The 20502-nt window shown below is 44.1% G+C and overlaps 1 protein-coding gene across 1 annotated transcript in view; it reads left to right on the top strand.

The window, feature by feature from the left end:
• Positions 1 to 20502, top strand: part of LOC119031896 (FRAS1-related extracellular matrix protein 2-like) — a 66803-nt gene that overhangs the window by 8881 nt on the left and 37420 nt on the right. Inside the window, exon 3 of the mRNA XM_037120675.1 lies at positions 13994 to 14140. Within this exon, the coding sequence (XP_036976570.1) occupies positions 13994 to 14140 (147 nt within the window). The remainder of the gene's footprint in view (positions 1 to 13993; positions 14141 to 20502) is intronic.

Here is a 20502-nt window from a genome sequence, read left to right as displayed (position 1 = left end):
GTGAACGAAGGATATTTGTGATATTTATGTTGTTTTCATGGATAATCGCTGGGCTAAATGGAAGCCATCCCGTCTGTCAGCTTCAGATGATTTACGCAGACTTAATTTTATTCACCATGCGCCTATAAAGTGATCTGCCATTCAGGGCAGCGGTGCCGCTGTGCGTCAGAGTATCAATTTTTGACAAAAATGTGCGCCGACCAGAGGCCCTTCTTCTGTATCTGTATACTACAAATGACGCTACATCATATTAGCGTACCGGTGAAGTGATAAGACTTCCAGGTCGATCAAATATAGAAAATGTATTTTGGTGGTGCAGAGATTAACGCGCATCATTTTCACAATTCAATGATTTAATGAGACCGCCTGCATAATTTGTGGATATGACTCCAGGATGTGTCAAGAAGTATTACTGTGTATTCTGTCTTGATGCAAGGATGATTTCTCAGGAGAGAGGAGCATACTTTGAAGTGCATGCACGGAAGAAGCCACACAAAATACATTGTAGATGAAAATAAACCGTCTTTCAGTCCATCATGCTTAAGTTGGTTTTTAACTTTCAGAAAGTCTCGCTCATGGGGCCGCGAGCGCAGTCTGAAGACAGACAACACGCTTTCATTTCCGTGCGCAAAGACTGACTTCAGATGCAATCTGGCTGTCAATCGCGCCCTGATTTATGCACGCGAGACAGCCACTTTAAATTCCGTGCATTTCGGTCCATACGTGCGTGAAATCAGCACCCATTTACAGACGGCGCCGGCCAATTAAGCAATCAGCGACTTGGAGTCTCGTATAGGAAATTTCTGCGGGTGAGGGAAAACTCGGGAGGCGGTTGCAGAAAGAAATCCAAATGTTGCAACAGTGGAGCAGAAACGATCGTTAACGGAGTAAGGCTTTTACATGAACATGTCTTGTTTATACTAGCAGGCCCTAAGAACAAAACTCATACAAGAGGCTGGTTGTTTTAGTCCCGTTAGAAGCACATTCCCTTGGTTTCCGTGTGGTAATATGACCACGGGGGCCTTTATAACTAATAAACCTAATGACTATATATTATTAGTGAGGTTTGTAAAGCAATGCTGTGGAAGTTATTAAGCACATGGAATGACTAGATGTCTGGAGTTCATATTAAAGCAATAAAGCGGTCATGATGAATGCGCTCATAAAACCCTCACATTGTGGTTTGTGTCACCACCAAAGAGCCACAATCCCTGGTCGACACTTATGATGCTTTAAATACTGGCCTCTGCTTTTGGAACGCTGCTAGAAATACTTAAAGGAGATATGTTATGTTAATTTTCAGGTATATCATTTTGTTTTGGGTCATTACTAGAATAGGTTTACATGCTTCAGTGCTCAAAAAACACATGCTGTTCCCTCACACTGTCCAGTCCTGCAGCTCTGTATTCACAGTCTCTCTGAAACGCACTGTTTAGGCTCCTGTCTCTTTAAGGCCCCCCCCCCTCCTGAATACCCAGTCTCCTCTGATTGGTCAGCTTGCACATGCCAGAGCCAGCACTGCTGACAACAACCCAGAAACTGTGCTAAATCAACTGTTATACGCCAAACTAGCCTCTAAATGAGTGGCATGGTGGCGTGGTGTGATGTCACAAAGTCACAGAATTAAAGGCTACTGTTGAGGCGTTTAAGGGGCAGTGTTTTCAGTGAGAGAGAGGAGCTTCTGATGGTGCGGAGTTGGACCTTTTTTAACTTTCAGGATCCCTTACATTTACAAGAACCTGAAGGAAAGGGGAAAAACAAAGTCAAGAGTTCTCCTTTAAATTTGCACCGACTTATTTTCCAGCAGTTACACCACCCATTTTTGTGCAAACCTCTCTTTAATATGCAGTAAAAAATAAAAGAAGTATACTTCTTTTATGAGATCACACACTTAAGCACAGAATGCATTTGGAACAAGTTGCACCAGACTCTTAGCGCCCTCTGTTAGTTCATTTTCTCCCTGCTGTATGATCAGATACGACGGCGCCGTATTAAGTGCTAAGCACTCGCAGAACAATTGATGTAGAGCCTCGTAAGCCTCCCATCATTGGGGTATTTAAATTTAATGGACTTTGCGGAGAAAAATTCTCAGACTCACATTCAGAGAACTCTGCTTAATAACACATCACTTTCTCTGCGAATCACAGGACTGTGAGACGATGTATCATAAAGTGTCGAGAACGTGGGTCGCTTTTTCAAGGTTACGTCGACCGAGGGCTGCGTTTGCTCAGCAGTTACAGTGGGGTTTAAAAGTAAACGGAGGTTATATCCTCCGGTTTAAACGACCCACATTCGACAATTAAGTGCGCCCCACACGACAAGAGGAAAGTCTGACAACGTCTGAAAACATTGGCTTTGTGAATTAACCGTAGACCCATTTGTCAGAACCAATTTTTTTTATACTATGGTGCAAATGCACTTAGAAGCAAGTGCTAATGTGTGGAAGAATAACACTTCCTTTATGCACATGAAAGGAGAAACACTGACTAATTGATTGTCCATGCTCCTGTTAAGTTTTTTACTCCTCTTTCTCTGCGAGTCTGGCCCAAGTCTTTTCAGAGGAGAGCCGCTTAAATCGACTCCTCCTGCATGAAAGCCTCTATTTTAGAGGAAGTGAGCATTATGTTCTTGTAACGTGTTAATGTATATGTCAGCGGATACACCTACGTACAGTATATATTATAAAGACCTGTTAAATCACTTATCCAGATGTGCACTGGCTCGCACTCACGCAAGCAGTCCCACACATGCATGCACAGCAGAGCACAGAGGGGTAGCCGTAGGCTAAGGAGCCTGTCAGGCCTCCAGCACAAAGAGGTGTTTGATATTTAAGAGCCCAGGCAGAATTGTGGGTAATGAGAGCCCAGGGCGTTTGAGCTGGGCAGAGCTCCGGGGCTGCCACTGGTAATTACGTGACCCTATTACAGGCTCATCTACAGGGGAAGAGTGTCAGGATGCACACTCTGTCCCAGGTTAAGACCAGCTGGGATCACTATGGTTAACTGTAATGGGCCGGAACACAGCTTGTTTCCCAGGCTTCTCTCTGGCTGTCGGATGTTTGGATAGTTATAACGGAGCAATGGAAGACAACATGAATTACAAGGAGGGGAATTTGAAGCTCATGAAAACAAAAAAAAACAAAAAAAAAAAACACAAAACAAATGAAAAGCAGCAAATCATCAAAATCGCATTTTATTCTTGCGTCTCTCCTTAAAATGACTACATTGATCTAAGGATTATCAGGATACTTGTGATTGTTTTCAGTTGTTTGACTAATTGATTATCTAATTGTTGGAGTTCTACTTTAAAGGTTAAATCCACCAATTTTACAACTAAAAGTGTGTTTACAGGTCTTGGAGTGTACTACTGCATATGTGAGAAAAGAAGTGTAGAGCCTTTTGTGGCATCAGAGGAAGCAGCGTGTTATCTGAAAAATTGCCCTAAAGTGATGTCAGTGGATTATACCACTTTTTCACATATACAGTCAAACTCCATAAGACCTCTAAAGAAAGTTTAATGTGTCAACGATGAGTTGACTACAGCCACCGAACAGCTGTTCAAAAAGTCAACATAAACAATCCATTCGCCTCCATGGTATTTTGCTCAGAAGCGGAAATCTCAGAGATGGATATTTCAATAAGACCAAGGTTCTCTTCCACTGAGGGTGAGCGAGAACTCACCCAGCTTTTTTCCCCTTTAATATGGCGAAATTTGCATGACAATAACCCTGCTGCTTAAAAAGACAATATATCACGGCGATGATTTGTAATTTCCATGTAATTGCAATGCGAGAGGTGTTCTGTTCATTCACTCGCGCACGCGAAGATCTTTTCTGAGAAGAAGAAGAACAATTTTCCTCCTGACCTCTCTTCTTTCTCGTCTCGTCCTTTTTCCCCCGTGTGTTCCTCCCCCCGCCGCCGAAAATATTGATCGTCGCGATAGAATCATTTCATCCCATCTTCACCCTTCCTTGCCCATGAGCTGTGCCCGACACGCCGCTGCTTTATCCGGCGTCACAACAGTCCCCCTCAAACACCCCATGCGGCTTCACTGCACGCAACACCACTGACATGTCTTGATTATAACAGAATAGTTTGTGTGGAACTTCTTGCATGCTACTTTGCAAGGGCACCGGCTCTTAGTCATCAGTCTTGTTTTGTGGATGGTGTGTGACCGAGTGTCAGTCTGCGCTGTCACAGTGGCTTTTTGTCTCCTGCCTTTCAAAAGGCCGCCTCATAAAATGCGGCGCCATACGCGCGAGATGAAATGACCTCCTTGTGTTGTCCTCTTCTCTGCGATAAGCGAATCGGAACCCCCCCCCCTTTCCCAAACTAGGAAACAAATCAGTTTGGAAAACCGCGGCTGTGATAACTCAAAAACTCTTCATCTCACCGCGAGGATGAACCTCACGCTGAATGTAAACGGCTTAATCCGGTTTTTAGACGTCTGGGTTCCCACAAATTTGTGGAATATGAAAGGGGCTGTCTCTCATTTGCTTCCAAAGTTGCAGAAAAAAAACATTTGTTGTGGGACAACTTTTCCCCAATCCTCTCTGAACCCGTCTCGGGGTTCGGATGCGAAAAAGGGAAAGCTAAAAATAACAAACAATTACGGGCTTTAAGTGGCTGTCACCATGGCCACAAATGGAGCGGGTTAATCCCCTTGACCTTCCCTTTTTTCTTTTTGGTTGCCGTTAACCTGTCCCTGATCAGCACGGAAATTGCGAGGTGAACACATCAGCATGCAGCGCAGACTGACACACACGCCAACACGTCCCCTGGCTTTAGGAGAGGATTCTCTTTATCTGTCGGCGTTCAGGAATTTACTGTCACTCACTCCTCCCGGGCCCCGACTCTCCTGTCTTTATCCTCTTCATCTCTCCCTTCTCACACTGTCAGACTTAGATCTTGTTGGGACGTGTTTTATTCATTTCTCATTCTTGTATCCCATTTTCATTATACATTTCCCTCTCTAGTGTTATATTTTTTGTCTGTCAATGTCCACCTTCACCTTTCCAGGTGTACAACATTTTGCCCCCCCCCCGTGTCTCGCCCGGTTTAATCTCAAATTTCAAAGTGCACGGCGGTTTATTGTGCCGTGTGTCGACTTTGTCTCGGGCATCAAGATTTCAGTTTTACTGTCACACCCTCGCTTGTCTTTTTCCCGCCGTCTGTCCCCCGCCTGCCGCGTTTGCCTGTTGTGCCTGGGATTACAGCACATTTCTGCAGCGGCGAGATGTCACTCGCGATGATCTGCATCTCATTAGAGCGCCGAGATGAGAGTGCGAGACTTGTTGAAGCGATGCGACGGGATTTTTTTTTTTCCCATCATGTTAATCATCTTTGATTCTGTGTTTCTCCATGCTTCGACAGCCCCCGACGCTCGACATGTAAACACGCAAGCGTGACCGAGCACCCTCTAATCTCAAAAATAAACACAGAAGTGGAGCTTTCTGGCATTTAGTTTGCCAAGAAATTGTTCTGATTAACAATCTCCGACTGTATGAATATGACGCTCCTGATTATAATGTTTAGCTTCTCTTCTTTTCCCCATCTTTTTCTCTCCGGCTCCTTTCTCCGGCTTACTTTTTCTCCAATCAGAATAAAAAAAACTTCAGGAAAGTGATCCCGGCTCACGTATAATCTCATTCTCTGCATGTCCTCCTCACCTCCTGTCTTTTCATTTTTTAATGGATCGTAATGGACCTTTAATCCAAATTTAAATCATTTAAACATCGCTTTAAGTGGTGGTTTCTTTATTTGCATTCCTCTGCTCACGCCGCCGCGTTAAAAGGACGCGGCTCTCGGGAGCTGTTGTGAGCCCAGCTTTATTGTTTGCATTTTGAAAACCCCCTTTAATAAAAACTATACATCTAGGAGCTGAGTGTTAAAGCCGCCGAAGCGAAGCAGAACATTTTTTGGCAGAGCAGAATTGAGTTTTGCACAGTCGGAGGGGATAATGGAAGGAAATGAGAGCAGGAAAAAAAAAAAAAAGAAAGAAAGAAAGAAAGAAAGAAAGAAAAAAAGTGGGATGGAGGACCCAGAGCATTCAGTATCTAGTTTATCATCTCTGTTCTCGGACACAGTTGGCTCTCAGGAGTGTCAGGAACTGTCCTGAGATGCATTAAACCCATCCCTATGTTAAATTTTATGTCGGTGGCATGGGGAGACTTGAGTGCCGGAGCTGGAGCGATCGACTTCTGCGGTGTGCTGTTAGGTGTCGCCGTCACGCCGGAGCTCGCACACTGAAACGCGCAGCTGTGCAGCCGCAGACGCACACACACCTCGAGGAAGCCGCCACTCCTTTGTCCTCAAGCCTTCTCCCCTCCGAGCGACGCCCAGGGTCATATATGGCTGCCTTTGTAGACATCAGTGGAAAATCCTCACGGTTATTAAGTGTATCACATGAACTTCAAAGCGGCGAAGGATCCTCTGCCCTGGATTTCGGTTTCTTTATGGTTTCATGTGCGAGGTCGCTTAAGGTGCTCCCGCAGCACAGTCATGCCTGATGGCTGTTGAACGCAGGGAGGAAACAATGCATTATTCTGTGGCACGCAACTTTTATCTCCTCGGGACAGGGGGGGGGTGATGTATGTGGACTCCGCTTCCTTTGTCGCCCACAGGCACGCACAGAGACGCACAGGCAACCACCACATATAGTGTGCGTAACACTCCCCGATACAAACAGCAGCAGATTCATCCCGGCGTTTGATTCGGTTCGACACCCTGTGAAGCGGCTGATCAAACGCACTGACTCAAGAAAATAATCCCCACACACATGTAAAGCAGCGGGCCAGACAGTCAAAATGTTCCTTGATCCTGTTAAATTAACAACAAAGAAGCGTTGCACGCGTCGGCCTCTTTAACTCGTCCTCGAGTCGAGCGGCATTTTAAATGCTCGAGTTTGCCCAGGGCCATGAATTCCTGGTCAGCCTACTGATATCCACCACACCTCTGGAGATATCTGCTATCATGACGATTGCCTTGGGCGAAGTGTGTAAATGTAGTGACACGCACACACACACTCATAGGCAGGAGAACAGAGAGCTCCAGCACACTCCTCTAACTTGCAGCGAACTTTATTTGAGATTAAACATTTCAGTTCTTGATTGACTGGTTTGATTAACGGATTATCAGACGGAGAAAAAGACAAAGAATACAAAGAATAAGTCCTTTGTAAACAGTTATTTCCAACATGGCACCAGCTTGCTGAAACAACCCAGTTACCAGACTAACTGTTGGCAACGTACATCTCTGCAAACCACGGATATTTTCCAACTTTTCTTTTCTTTATGTTCAATTTTATGGTGTTAGAATGCAGGATGAGGAAGACATGTTTTGGGCTAAATAAACAAACCTGGTTTTGTTGCCACAAACACTCGCACACACTGTTTTTCAGTCTAAAAAAAAATATATATGTATATATATTATTTTTGACGTCTAGAATTGCCCTGATGTGTCATCAGAAATTCCCCTTTATTTGGTGTCACAAACAAGGCTCAAAATGCCCCGATGTCTCATCAAAGATACTGTTTCTTTTGCCACAGGCACGGCTCGAAATGCCCAGATGTCTTATTAAAATTGCTACGTCTTAAAAGAAAAAAAAAACAAAAAACAGAAAACATGGCTGGAAATATTCCTACATCTTGTCAAAAATGTCTGGTCTCGTTGCCCAAACGCGGCTGGAAGATGTTGAAACAAGTCTTGAACAGTGGTCACTGGCTTGGCAGCCGTCTCGCCCAGCGTAAACTACCAACATTTACTCTGGCGACTGGCCTGAGATCCCACATCAGAAAACAAAGACAGCTAAAGTCAGAATGTCCCTGTAAAGATCAGGCAAAACTTTATCTCACGAAGCTCTCAAGTCTGAAACATCGTATGGATATTTCCTCCCCGTGCACCTGTGCGCAGGACCACTGAAGGTGTGCACGAGGCTTTACAGTTAAGAGGCTGCTGAAAGACCTGGAAAATGGCCGCTTTCACTATGTATGCATAGCCCCGCAGACACATGCACACACTCTTTGTAGAAGAAATAAACAGCTGAGCGCCGAAGCCTTCATAATCTTTTGTGCCACCAGTTGCTCACGCGTCAAGCCTCCCAGTGTTGGTACAGTGGCTGCCGCACATCTATCAGGACCGACTAAAAGGCACTGAAACATCCTGAGAGGGAGAGTGAGGTATTTGTAGTTTGTCGACCATCAGAAATCATGCAGAGAGGCACTCCTGTCAGCAGGGTGGTGCGTGGGCTCCTATTACTACTGAAATATAACTGTTAAGTCTATTTTAGCGAGGTGTCGCAGCACTTCACATGCTACCTGCTCCGCAAAAAAAAAAAAGGGAACGTGTTGCCAGCTGAACAAACAGCAGATTTAGTGATTCCTTCCTTCCTTAGTCCAGCGTTTTCTCAGAAGTTTCTCACGCCGAGGCTGATCATTGGTATTGTTGGTCGCATCTATGTGTTTGGTTGTCGTGTGCTGGGAGTCGGGGGACTCATTTCCCTGCATAAGGAGGCAGATGGAGACGTAACAGTGAGGGAAGGGCCTCGCCGCCAGCAGCAGAATAGATGTACCGAGCAGCAGACGGCGTCCTCTTTCTGCGGGAAAAAAAAAAAAAGAAAAAAAAAGACTCCTTTGATTTTGGGTGTGAACTCTCAGATGTGCACACTCGCACACACTCTCCAGCGCACAGCTGAAAAGACAAGACAGGCGTGATTTTTGTGTGTGTGTGTGTGTGTGTGTGTGTGTAGGACTGAAGCGAATGGTTTAATCTCACATTTTGTTTTAAATGACAAAATGAAGTCGGTGAAAATCTGCATTTGTTTTTTTTAATACCCAGTGATGTGTCTGATCTAAACGCAGGCTGTTACAGTATACGCTCCAGCTGTCTCTGTTTTGAAGGAGCGACCTCATACAGGCAAAGGCGCATCCTTGGCGGCAAAGTGTACTTAAAGTACTCATAGTGCAGAAAATATGCTTCCTGTCAGGCTTTTACTATTGTTCCAGGTGTTTTTTTGATGAAAGTTTGCACCTGTATTCATTGGTCAGTTGGTTTAGTCGGGGGAAAAAAAATGCTGAACAGATTTCCAATAAACTTGAATGGAGGATGCGTATTGAGTATGATACTGGATAAGACTTGAGGCCTTACCACTTGTATTCTAGTATAAGCACGATAACATGTTTATTTATTTTTACTGCTGTGGTTGTTGAAGCCATCCCAACTGCTTTATATACTGCTGGGTCGTTTAGAGGTTACATTATGCTGCTTTAATCTACAGCAATGCGTCATGTTCTATAAAATCTTCAGGTCTTGAGGGCTCGTTTTCGGCTTTGTGAATCCAAGAGGGTTTTTTGAATAGTTTATTATGCCTAAAGCAACATTATGTAACTTTTTTTTTTAAAACCTTAAAATAACAGCTTCAAAATCACGTTGATGGCACGGCGTCTTGTAACGGGACGAATGGTGTCTCCGTCTCAGCCGTGCGTCGCCCGCTTCTGCGCTATTCGAGAGTGCGGGACCACAGCGCGTTTACTTCGAGAGCGCCTAAATTGCATCTGACAAATTGTTACAGAGCCAGGATTGTCATTCACAACAGTGGCGTGGCGCCAACCACTCCGGTGTAAGTTTAATCCATGTTCTAATGCACCATGACAACTGAAAATAACCAAACCACTGAAAATAAGTTCAAACATAACATATAGATAATAAGTAAGTGTGCACAGGAGAGTGGTGTTTTCTTGATGGTGATTTTGATTGGTTGGTGTAATACTTGCGGTTATAACAACATACTGAGAAAAGCCTCATGTGTCACTTGCTGGGCTTTTACACAGTAGGAGCGTCACGGCATGTGAAAACAAACAAACTGATGTCTGACTGCGTATGCGGCTGGCGAGCTCCGGGACCCAACACGGCTGATGCTCAGATATAGATATCTCCCGCCGTCTTTGCACTGCTTATTCAGTCATTCCTTCTTCTAGACTTTTAAACTTTTAAGTTTGCCTTTCACCTCAGCTCAAGACTTCGACGACAGACTCTGCTTTACAATATCTAAAATGACTGTGCTCTCTCGCTCCGACTTTGACTTTTGCGCTAACATCTCTCGACTTCACATAGCCCGGGGTTTTATGACTTGAAGGATTCAAAACGTCTCCCTGAGCCCCAAGTGTGAGACTTGGCTTGCCGCATCCCAGCATATTCAGAAACAGAGCTAATATTCAGGCCTCTGTGAAGGTCAGAGGCACACGTTTTTTTATGTGCTATTCGAGTGAATGATTGTACCTACATGGAAAGGTTTCTTTTATGAGCGGGGGATCTGCTGTACATATCTTTAGAAAGAGAAGGTTAGAGAGAAGAAAGAGGTTTTGCTTACTGTGGGGATGAGAGCTGGCACGGATCGTCTTTGCATGAAAAGATTGAATCTAATAAGAAATAAGAATGGTTCTTCCTTTGGTCTCTAACCAGCCGACATCTTATTTGATCTGTAAATACACTGCAGCATTTAATTGTGGTTGCACACCAGAATGTTTCTGCTAGAGCTGAGCGAGAGGAATTTCTATTTTTTCTTATCAAACTTTTTCCTCTAAAATAAACTGAAAGAGATAATTGCCTTATAAAGTGTTATGGGAGCCAGTAACGATCAATCTACCTTGCAGCGGGCGAGTAGCAGCATTAGCATACAGTTAAGAGTCGTCTTCACCCGAGGGCGCCTGAGAGATAATCCAATATTAGCTTTCCTCACAGCTCTGGCGAGGTCTCCGCTAACTTCGGAGAAACGTATTTGGATGTTCTTGCTCGCTTGTTTATCGTTCACTTAACCCTCCGGCTCCATTTGGTGTTGGACAGGTGGACTGAGGTCAAACACAACTGGAATTGTTGTCGTCGTTTTAGCCAACACCCTGTCCGTTTTTTTTTTTTTTGCGGTTAACAATACCCTTCTTGCTGCCACATGATTCCGCAGGAGTAATTGGAAGGAACCCGCTCTCACTGCGCGTTCACGGGGGGGCAAACAGGACCGCCTCTTAATGGAGTTCCCTGTCCTGATTGGATAAAGTGGGCAGGGATACCAGAAAAAGTCTTTTCTATTTTAACTGTATGAGGGAAGACATGTGTTACTGACCAAATATTCTATAACATCGATTACTGTTGGAATACAGAGCTCTTTACCAGCTCTTTGACATGTCTCTGACTGCAGCTTTTATAAGATGATTAAGTCTGAACCATACAGTAGGTCCATAAAACCAAAACAATGAGCTGAAAACCCTAAAAATAAAGAAATAATGATAATAATCCATATTGGCATAATACTGCTTACTCAACTACCAATCTTTCTAAAGCATAGAGTGAAATAAGTTTGTATTTTTGGACTTCCAGTTCCCTTTTGTCGAAGTCAGTGTGTTCATTGAATGTCAGAAATAAGGTCCGTGGCTCACCGAAGCCGAAGAGATTTAATCTTTTTTTTTTTATATCTTAGACATAAAGCACTCAGCAAATACCCCACTTGTAAATGTGTCTAGCTGCTGGATGAGGTTAAATGGCTGTGTGGGATGTTAAACTTCGCCACGTCGGACACACTCTAATTTTAACTTTCCGTCTTGTTGATTTATCAATTCATGGTCAAGTGTATGGTGTGGTGAGAGGCTTAGCGGCAGGGACACTGAAGTGATGTACGGTAGTGGTGGTGTTCATTTGCAAAGATGATCTTGCTGAACAACATGTGTATGTTTCACCCAACCGCAAACCAAAGCCCAATGAAAATCCCATTTTTGAGATATTATGATGTGGGCGGCCTCGCCACACTCAAACCAAGTGTCATCCGACGCTATTTTACAGGGCCACCGTTGCTGCAATTTGTGTTAAACTATGATCGGTTTAAGCCAGAGCGTTTTTTTCCACTACATACCAGAATAAGAGTTGGTGCAGACAGAACTATCTCCATTATTGACACAGTGCCATGGAATATGGTTTATGATGATGCCCGTCAAACTCTTCCCTTAAAGCAGGCTACTGAACACGAAGTAAAAACCAGCAGCTGTGACAAACGGTCTTACCGCACCTCAATGCTGCTTTTGATTTTAACCCTTTGTAATTGTGAGATGTTTCTTCCCGCTGGACCGCTGTCGGAGAAAACTCCGTAAAGTAGAACCAACACATCACACGCTGGCATCAAAACTGCGGCATCAAAGTTTTTTCACTGCAGATTTCTCCGAGTGTCCTGATCCTTGAAATTTTCAGAACAGAAACTATGATCCCTAATTGGTTCAAAAAGACTCCTTGTGGTGAGTTTTTGTCAGGAAAGCCTTTGAAAGAGGGTGCAAAGTGAATTTCGCTCTATTGAGGATGATTTCAAAGCTGCTTTTTTTTTTTTTTGTATGGTCAGCACAAGTGAGAGGCCTTTTATCCTTTTGAAAAGACAGTCTGAAGCCCACTGACTCAGATCCCTATTGTCTGTGCACAGCTGGGACACACACACACACACACACACACACACACACACACACACACACACACACACAGACACACAAACATGCACACACAAACACGCACTAAAGATTTCAGGCAGCTTATGCTGTATTTACTATCGGGGAGCTGAGATGAAAGTCAAGGTTGCAGCGGTGTGAAGTATTTGCGTGGGCGTCTGTGCGCGATTCTGTATTTGCGCCCGCTAAGTGAAACCAGAACTTGGCCTACAGGCTTTTTGGAGGATACATGTGCTCTGATTATATTAGCTGTCTCCTCACCTCAGCATGTTGCTGCTGTGTCTGCCAAGCCAGAATGTGCTGAACTTTTCACCCCTGCTGCGTTTCAACACCAGCATTCATTCAAGCACAGATTGACACCTGTGCTTTAAGTGCCCATTGTTGAGGAGGGGGAGGGTGCCATCTCGATTCCTTGTGCCACTGTTTAGTATGTTTGATTGATCCGTATAGTGACACATTCCTATTTTAGTCACCGACCAGCGACGCCCTCTTTTGCGCATTTATGTTTGAGCTGCCATTTATGACCGCCGTGACGACGGAGGTAATGTGCGATGCGGTGTGTGTGCTGTTGACAGCCTTGCTTCCGCTGAGCGTTTAAGAGGCACAAATGACTTGAAAGAACAAACAGCTTTGAAATCGTACTCAATGGAGCTAAATGAGATTTCCTCCCTGACAGCCTCCACATAACGTTTGTACAAACAGTCCTCCACCTCTGCCTTTCCCTCTGCCAGTGAGACGCGCACACAGAGAGAGGTTTAGTGAGCATTCGCGGGGATGCCACGCATAGTAAAGCATTGTTCGCCGCCTCTTTTGTTTTCCATTTTTACAATGTTTCTCCATTTTCTCCCCCTGCAGGTGGGAAAATTAGCCATACAAAGCAGCGGCCCTTCCTGTCCTGCTTGTTCAAGTGGCAGCTATTGAGCAGTTCAATTAGCCCCGCGCCAAAAAGACCATTTTACTCCGCATACCCTCCTTTGATAACACCTACTGGCTGGATGTGCTTCTGTAGAAGAAAAGAAAATACACGTCGACACGGTTGCAATTTCAGAGTTTCATTATGGGGCACACGAGGAGATGAGATATAGGAAGCGGTTCAGTTTCTTTATGAATCTGTACAAACTCCGCAGCAGATGTCTTGTGAACGATTGGATTGCACATTGGACATAATTAAAACACTTCTTCTTCATTACAGTTTTACAGTAATTGCCCCCTTCGGTCACAGTATCCCTCCTTGTGGTTTCCCCTTCCCAGTTTCTACAGAATATTGATCTCAGCATTTGGTATTTAAATCAGGGTAATAAATAGGCACGGACCCACCCCAGCACATCCCCTGTTCCCCGCAGAGATCCTTTACGATAAAAAAGTATGTTGACTTCTGCACAGAAGAAAGGCGCTCAGAAAAGATTCAGAGAAATACCAAACCGCTATCAGAGACTTTGGTCATTAAAAGAAAGATTTACCAAAAGTCACAGTCAAAAGTTACAAAATGTATTTATGTTTTTCTTCTCTGTTTTGTGCCAGGTGGGAACAAGCTGAAGGGACAGCAGTTCCGTCTGGACTGGTCCTGGATCTCCCTGGAGAAAGAGTACTACGTGGTGGACGAGGACGACAAGTTCCTGGAGGTGGTGCTCAGGCGGAGAGGCTACCTGGGGGAGACGTCTTTCATCGGTTAGTCTTCCTTTGTCTCTTCTCTGATCTGTTTTTAGCCACACTGCGGGGCTGGCACTGTGGATGCCAGTGTCATTAAATCTGGATCACCACAACAGCTGATACAGATGTTCACGGACCCCAGACATGGTTGATATGGTTTGCATATTCAAGACCCTCTCAAGAGACATTTTGATAAACTGTTGTACATACAACGCTGATACGAGTCCCGTGAGCGTCAGTTGTGCTGTCTTCCGCGAATTTACAAATGTTGGCATGCTTACACGCAACAAAAATGGTGATCATGGTAAACATTGCACCTGCCAAACATCATGTAAGTCTAGTGCATTAGCATTTTCGTCCTCAGCATGTTAGCTGATGTTAGCATTTAGTGTTTATGATGCATTATCGGGGATTAAGGGGTGCAGTGTTTCCCACACATAGACTTCACTTGGGCATGCTACCAACAGTTTTAGCATTTTTGACTTATTTTTCCAAAAGAGTAAGGTTGGAAATTATATTTATTCTGAAATGTATTTATGTTTCAGAGGGAAATTAAAATTCAAAAGATTTTGCAGCATAATGTTAATAGAATGCTGCATGCTATAGTTACTGTATATAAATTACTAGACAAGAAATAATTTGATTTGATATATTCTGTTTGTACTGTTTTCACCGTAGCAACATATCATCACACGTGTGTTGTTTTGCTGTTCTGCCATCAAGGCCGTTTGAAAATGCCTTTTCTCAGTTACTTTGAATATCAGCTTTCCGTTGGCTCTGCATCCCTCTTTGTGTGTTAACAAGCATAAAGCGAAAGTGCCCCGAAAATAATGTCAAAATGCTGTGAAATTCACTAAATAACACAACACCTCATTTTTTCTAATTTCCTCCCCTTGTGCGATGGTTGTATAGCGCACGCAATTTAGTCATGTGCTTCATTGCAGAGCTTTATGTGCCTCCCATTTACTTGAAGAGCTGCTCTTCAACACCCAAATACAGACCAAACATAATCTCAGAATGGAGCTGAAAAGCAAATGAAACGTTTTTTTTTTTTTTTTTTTTTTTTTGTTCAATGCACATTCACCAGATTTATTCTCAGAGTGGTTTTGTATGGCCTTGAGCCATTTTCAGAGTCTGTATAAAGAACTTTCCAGTTTGAGAAGATTTAGACCAGACGGTGTGACTCTTTGCTTACCGGCACAAACAGGAAAACTATGTCAGTGAGAAGTATTTTGGGAAAACCAAAAGCAATACAAGTGCGCTGACCAGCGCGATACAGCAAAATCCACAAAGACAGCACCGAGAGTGTAAATCCTGGTGAGATTACTGGAGTTAGATCCCATCATTGAGAAAAATATCATCAGTTGACAAAAGCGGCGCTAACAATTAACATCATTCTCACCCTGTCATTTTCTTGTCATCAAGTAAAGAAAAGCTAATGTGAAAGAGTTTATGTTCTGATTTCTCTTTGACCTGAGCTTCCTCAGGGCTCCTATATACCGAGCTGACAGCCAGCCCTCGCTTCACAGTTTGACTGCCACTGCTGGCTCTTATGAGGTTGAGGTAGTTTGTCTTTTCCCGGCGTCAAAACACGGATAGCTTATGTTCTTTCCTCTCGGCTGTGTAATACAGTGTGTAGCACAATGTATGTCAGTAGCAGTGTTGTGGCAGTTGCATAAATATAATTGCACGTTAACAATGAAAAATGATTAACCTTCAAACGTTTGCCCACATATCAGCACAAATCCTTATCCTGAGGCGGATGTACATGAGATCTTTTCTTTTATGCTCTGTAATACCACGAAGTCGACAGCAAGGCTCGTGAAAAACAGCCCAAAAAAACCCTTGTACTCTTTTACTCTTATGGAAAAAAGGTTGACCTTACAAAAAAACAGCCTGGTCCAAATATGAATTTCCTTAAATTATAATATTAATAAATAAAACGTATGAAAGAGACTGACCTTCCCAATACAATTACATGACGACAGACTTAAAAGGAAATCAGCGATTCATCAAACCATTTTAGAATAGACTAGTCGGGCTGATTTGATGTGCTCATCACTGAAGACTGGACTGCCTGGACTAAAAAGCCACTCCACGGGTGCTCCAGCCATCGTTGCTGTGTTGAAGGTCATGGACGTGGTTCTTCCATCTCTGACTCGACTTTAAGTAATCAGTGACTTCAGTGTCAGAGTTGAAGGAAGCTGTATCATCCTTGTGAAAAGCAAAGAAGTCCTCCAGTAATACTGGGGGCGGGGGTCTGTTTTAGAGGTAAGAACTTTAGCCCGAGCTCGAGCCCGAGCCCGACCCGGCCCGAAATTCGGGTCGGGTCGGGCCTAAAATGTCAATCATTACGTTCGGGTCGGGTCGGGCTCGGGCTTCTCTCTCGCTGACTTTTTTTAAAAATAAATATATGTTTATAAAAATGTATACTAAAACGATGTGTGGACACTAAACTAAGGAATACTTATTGTAAATAAATAATTTGGATAAAACCGAGAAGGCGGCGCTGTAAGGTAATTGCTATATAACTACTACTAAACAGGAGGCGCAGAGCAAGAGCACGCTTTGTGCACGGCTTTGCGGACATTTCGTGAACGTAATCTTGAAATTTCGGGTTTGCTTCGGGCTCGGGCCTGCAAATCAAGTTAATTGGTCGGGCTCGGGCTGGGTCGGGCTTTAATGCCTGCGGGCCTGGGTCGGGTCGGGCTGGATTTTTTAGGCCCGATCTTACCTCTAGTCTGTTTCATGGGGGGAAAGCATAATATTCAGTAGTCAGCGCTTGGGTTTGGCCGATGAACTACGCCCTTGTCCATCACTGACGGCCATCGACCACTAATCCCTGACCATTGTAACATTGTGTTTTAAAAACAGGCTCCCCTGCCAGAGAGCACAATGAAGCGCCATGTCCCCTCAGAGTTACTGTAGAGCAAGAGTTGTTGTTTGTGATATGTGAGGAGAGGAAATGAAAAGCTGTTGTTGTTCAATGCACTGACATTATGTCTCCATGTCCTGTTTATTAGTTTCTTATTAGACAAGCTTAGATCGGTTATGCTGTTTGTATGCACAGTTTTCTTAGTCTAGCTTTCTTGGCTAGTCAACCAGCACTGCTGAATTATCTTTATTGACAGACTCGAGGTTCAGATATAAAAAACACACACAATAAACAGACACACATAGAATTACACATACTTAAACATGTGTACTCAGTGGTTAAAAAACATACACTTGTTGGGTCCAACATATGCATATAAGGTTGAATAAAGCTAAGTTACGGACATGTGGTGCGGAGATGTGGACACTTTTAAACCAGGATAGTTTCCTCTGCAGGGTGAGACAGTTAGAGATTCATGTCAGAGCAACGGTGGGAAACAGCGGCGGCTACAGGCGTGAGCCAATATGCAACTGCTACCTCATGGCAACACTGAGGGTGACACTCCGTCGCAAATTCATAAACAACAATGTCGTTGTCCTTCACGATGTTTCATCGCCATACACATCGTCACATGTCCTCCTGAATACTCAGTCTGCTCTGATTGGTCAGCTCACATATGCCTGAGCCAGCACTGCTAACAACAGAGCAACTGTGCTAAATCTCTTCTCCATTTCCCAAGGTAGCTTTTAGGCATAAGTGATGCAAATGTGCGACAGTGAGACGTAGTGTGATGTCACAAAGTCGTGCAAAAGGCGGGACTACTGACGAGGCGTTTCTGGAGCAGTGTTTTCTGTGGGAGAAAGGAGCTTCTGTCAGAGAGGACTTTGGCCTTTTGATTACAGTAATGTGTTGCCCTCAGTGCTGGACAGTAAACAATGGGCGAAGCAGGCCAATGTGTAATTCAAGCGTTTTTTTCTTAATGTGAAGAGAAAGGTATAAAGATTGAGATGCCATTAAATCAGATCAAATACATCCATCCACATCCACAAATACACTGATCTGGTTCAGTGTATTTTATTCAAGTCTTTTTTTTTCTTTGGGAGACTTATAGAAGAAGCGAAACTGCTGGTACATTTCGTTCCAAATGAGACGTGTTTCTGAAATTCAGCTCATCATCAATCGGAGCGACTGTTCACCAAGTAGACTGTCTCAACATTTCTAGTGTGCTGACAATAAGGGAGTATCCAGCAAACTTAAAAACCAAAGTGAGCATCGTGCCGGCTGCAGCGCTCATCAGTGCACAAACACAAAGTGGGCAGGGAACACGCTGCTGGCTCTGTGCTACTCAAACTCTCGGATCCAGCCAGTTACGCGCACATCACTGCCAGAGTTTTTAATAGGCTTTTTTGACCAGCAGATGGAAGTGATTTTGTGGTAGAAACAACAACCCAGCATGTTTTTCTGCCTAAGTCTGAGCATTTAGCCCGAGTCCGAAGGTTAAACGGATGATGATGATGATGATGATGATGATGATGTCGTCCCTGGACGCTCCTCTTAGCCCTGACTTGGTCACGCTTCAGTGAGTTCGCCCTGGGAGAGGCAGCGGCTGTAAGCAGCTTTTGACTCTCATCGTCATTCTGATACTTGTTAATCTTTGGGTCAGGTGTGAGAAGCAGTTTGTGTTAGCTTTAAGACTTATCTACCTGTGTGTGATTCCTCTCTTGAAGCACATGAAAGCTTGACTCTCATCTCTTTGCACAGTCGGCCTGTGAGCACCTGGTTATCTCTGACCATACACACACGCACACACGCACAACTCAGACACACACGTTCACTTTCAAGCCCTCTTTTTGAACAGCGCCTCACACGATATGTCGGCGTGGCGCTTATACGCATCAGCGCAAAAGTGCTTTCCATCTGGGCCGATGTAGCTCCATCCCGTTGAGCCGAGGCAGTTTTATGCATAAGCGCACGGTTTGAAGTTGAAGATTAAAGAAGAGGAATATTTACTCGCAACGTTTGGAAAAAAAAATGTGATCTTTCTATGAGGCAACAAACTGAAGTCGCTCCGACCACAGTAGTCCATCTGGTAATCCAAACAAAATGTGTATGTATGCTATTATGTGCTCATTCCTGTGTATTAGTGCCTCCGAGTGCCGTGTGTGTTCAGGCCTTGATGATGAAACATGGCGAAGGGCAACACGGAATGAAAAATTGAAACTGATAAAAGTCGCCTAATAGCTTTCATAGATTTCAATTTGCTGGGCGGGTGAACAGAAGAAAGGAGCGAATGAACCAATAACAGAGTGGCAACATACTTCGGGTGGACAAAATAGCGGGAACACCACACGGCATAATGCAATCCCATACAGCCCTGCCACAGTAATGGTACTTTTGATTGATGGTCGCTGGGAACTCGTTTTAGGGCCGTGGTCTGTGTTGCTGTTATAAAAATGTCTCGTTGAGCGTCAGTGTTGTTGGGGCTCTGCACCTCCCTCTTGCCACGGTGCTTACCTTTTGCAGCGATCCTGAAGGATGCACTCGACTGGCCCTCTGCCTCAACTTGATATTGGTGATTGACAGTCAGCTGGTAGTTGTAACAGGACTCATGTGTGTCATTGCCATTGTAATTTTGATATACAGGTTAGGGGACAAAACAACAGAAGCACATTTTGATACAGTACATTCAGCAGACTATAAGGAGTTTTTAACTTTCTATGAGTTACATGAGCAAACAAGGCCACTCACAAGAAAAACGGCCATTTCTAAATAGTTACTGTAGTTCTGAACAAATGCGAACAAATGTAAAGTAACGTTACCTAAAAAGCAATTTTTCAGGTAACTGTTCCGGCAGTGTGGTAAAAAAAAAACCCGCAGGTTTCCCCGTTCATTTAAGCGATGGCAGCCCGTTTCGGCTGCAGCAGTGCATGCCACAGGGAGGTTCCGCAAAAATACACAACCAGCTGCAGCGGCAATGTTGAAGAGGTCACAGTCCAGTGGCTAACCACAAAAACTGGCGATCAGACTATGACTGAAGCCACAGCGGAGTGTAACGTGATGTTGTGTGTGTATTCACTCAGTTTGGCTGTATGCACCGGTTTAAAACTTACCTGTGGATGGCGACAATCACCGTAGCACTGCATGCCTAACCTACTCTGGCAGAGGCGTGACCGCAGATGATAAACACAGTAGAAGGTCAGTAGCATCATGTTACTTAGCGTGGACCACAGTTTAAAACACTGAAACAATCTGCCTCATCCTTGTTGTTGCTGTTATTTTTAAGCCATTAATAAGGACAAACGATCATGGGTAGAACTAGCATGTTAGAGTAGAACAACAAAGCAACATTGTCATTTTGCAAGCTGATTGTGGGGGGGGGGGGGGGGTTCACATCATGTCACACACACGGACCATGGAGTGACACCTACCGCTGCACCAAACTGTGCGTTTTGCTGCACTGCTGGATTTGGTCCGATTGTGCCCTGACTGCTATACACCATTCTTT

The sequence above is a fragment of the Acanthopagrus latus genome, chromosome 13, assembly GCF_904848185.1.
Source record: "Acanthopagrus latus isolate v.2019 chromosome 13, fAcaLat1.1, whole genome shotgun sequence".
NCBI lineage: Eukaryota > Metazoa > Chordata > Actinopteri > Spariformes > Sparidae > Acanthopagrus > Acanthopagrus latus.
The sequence above is the reverse complement of the archived record's forward strand: the minus strand, read 5'-3'. Positions and strand labels throughout refer to the sequence as shown.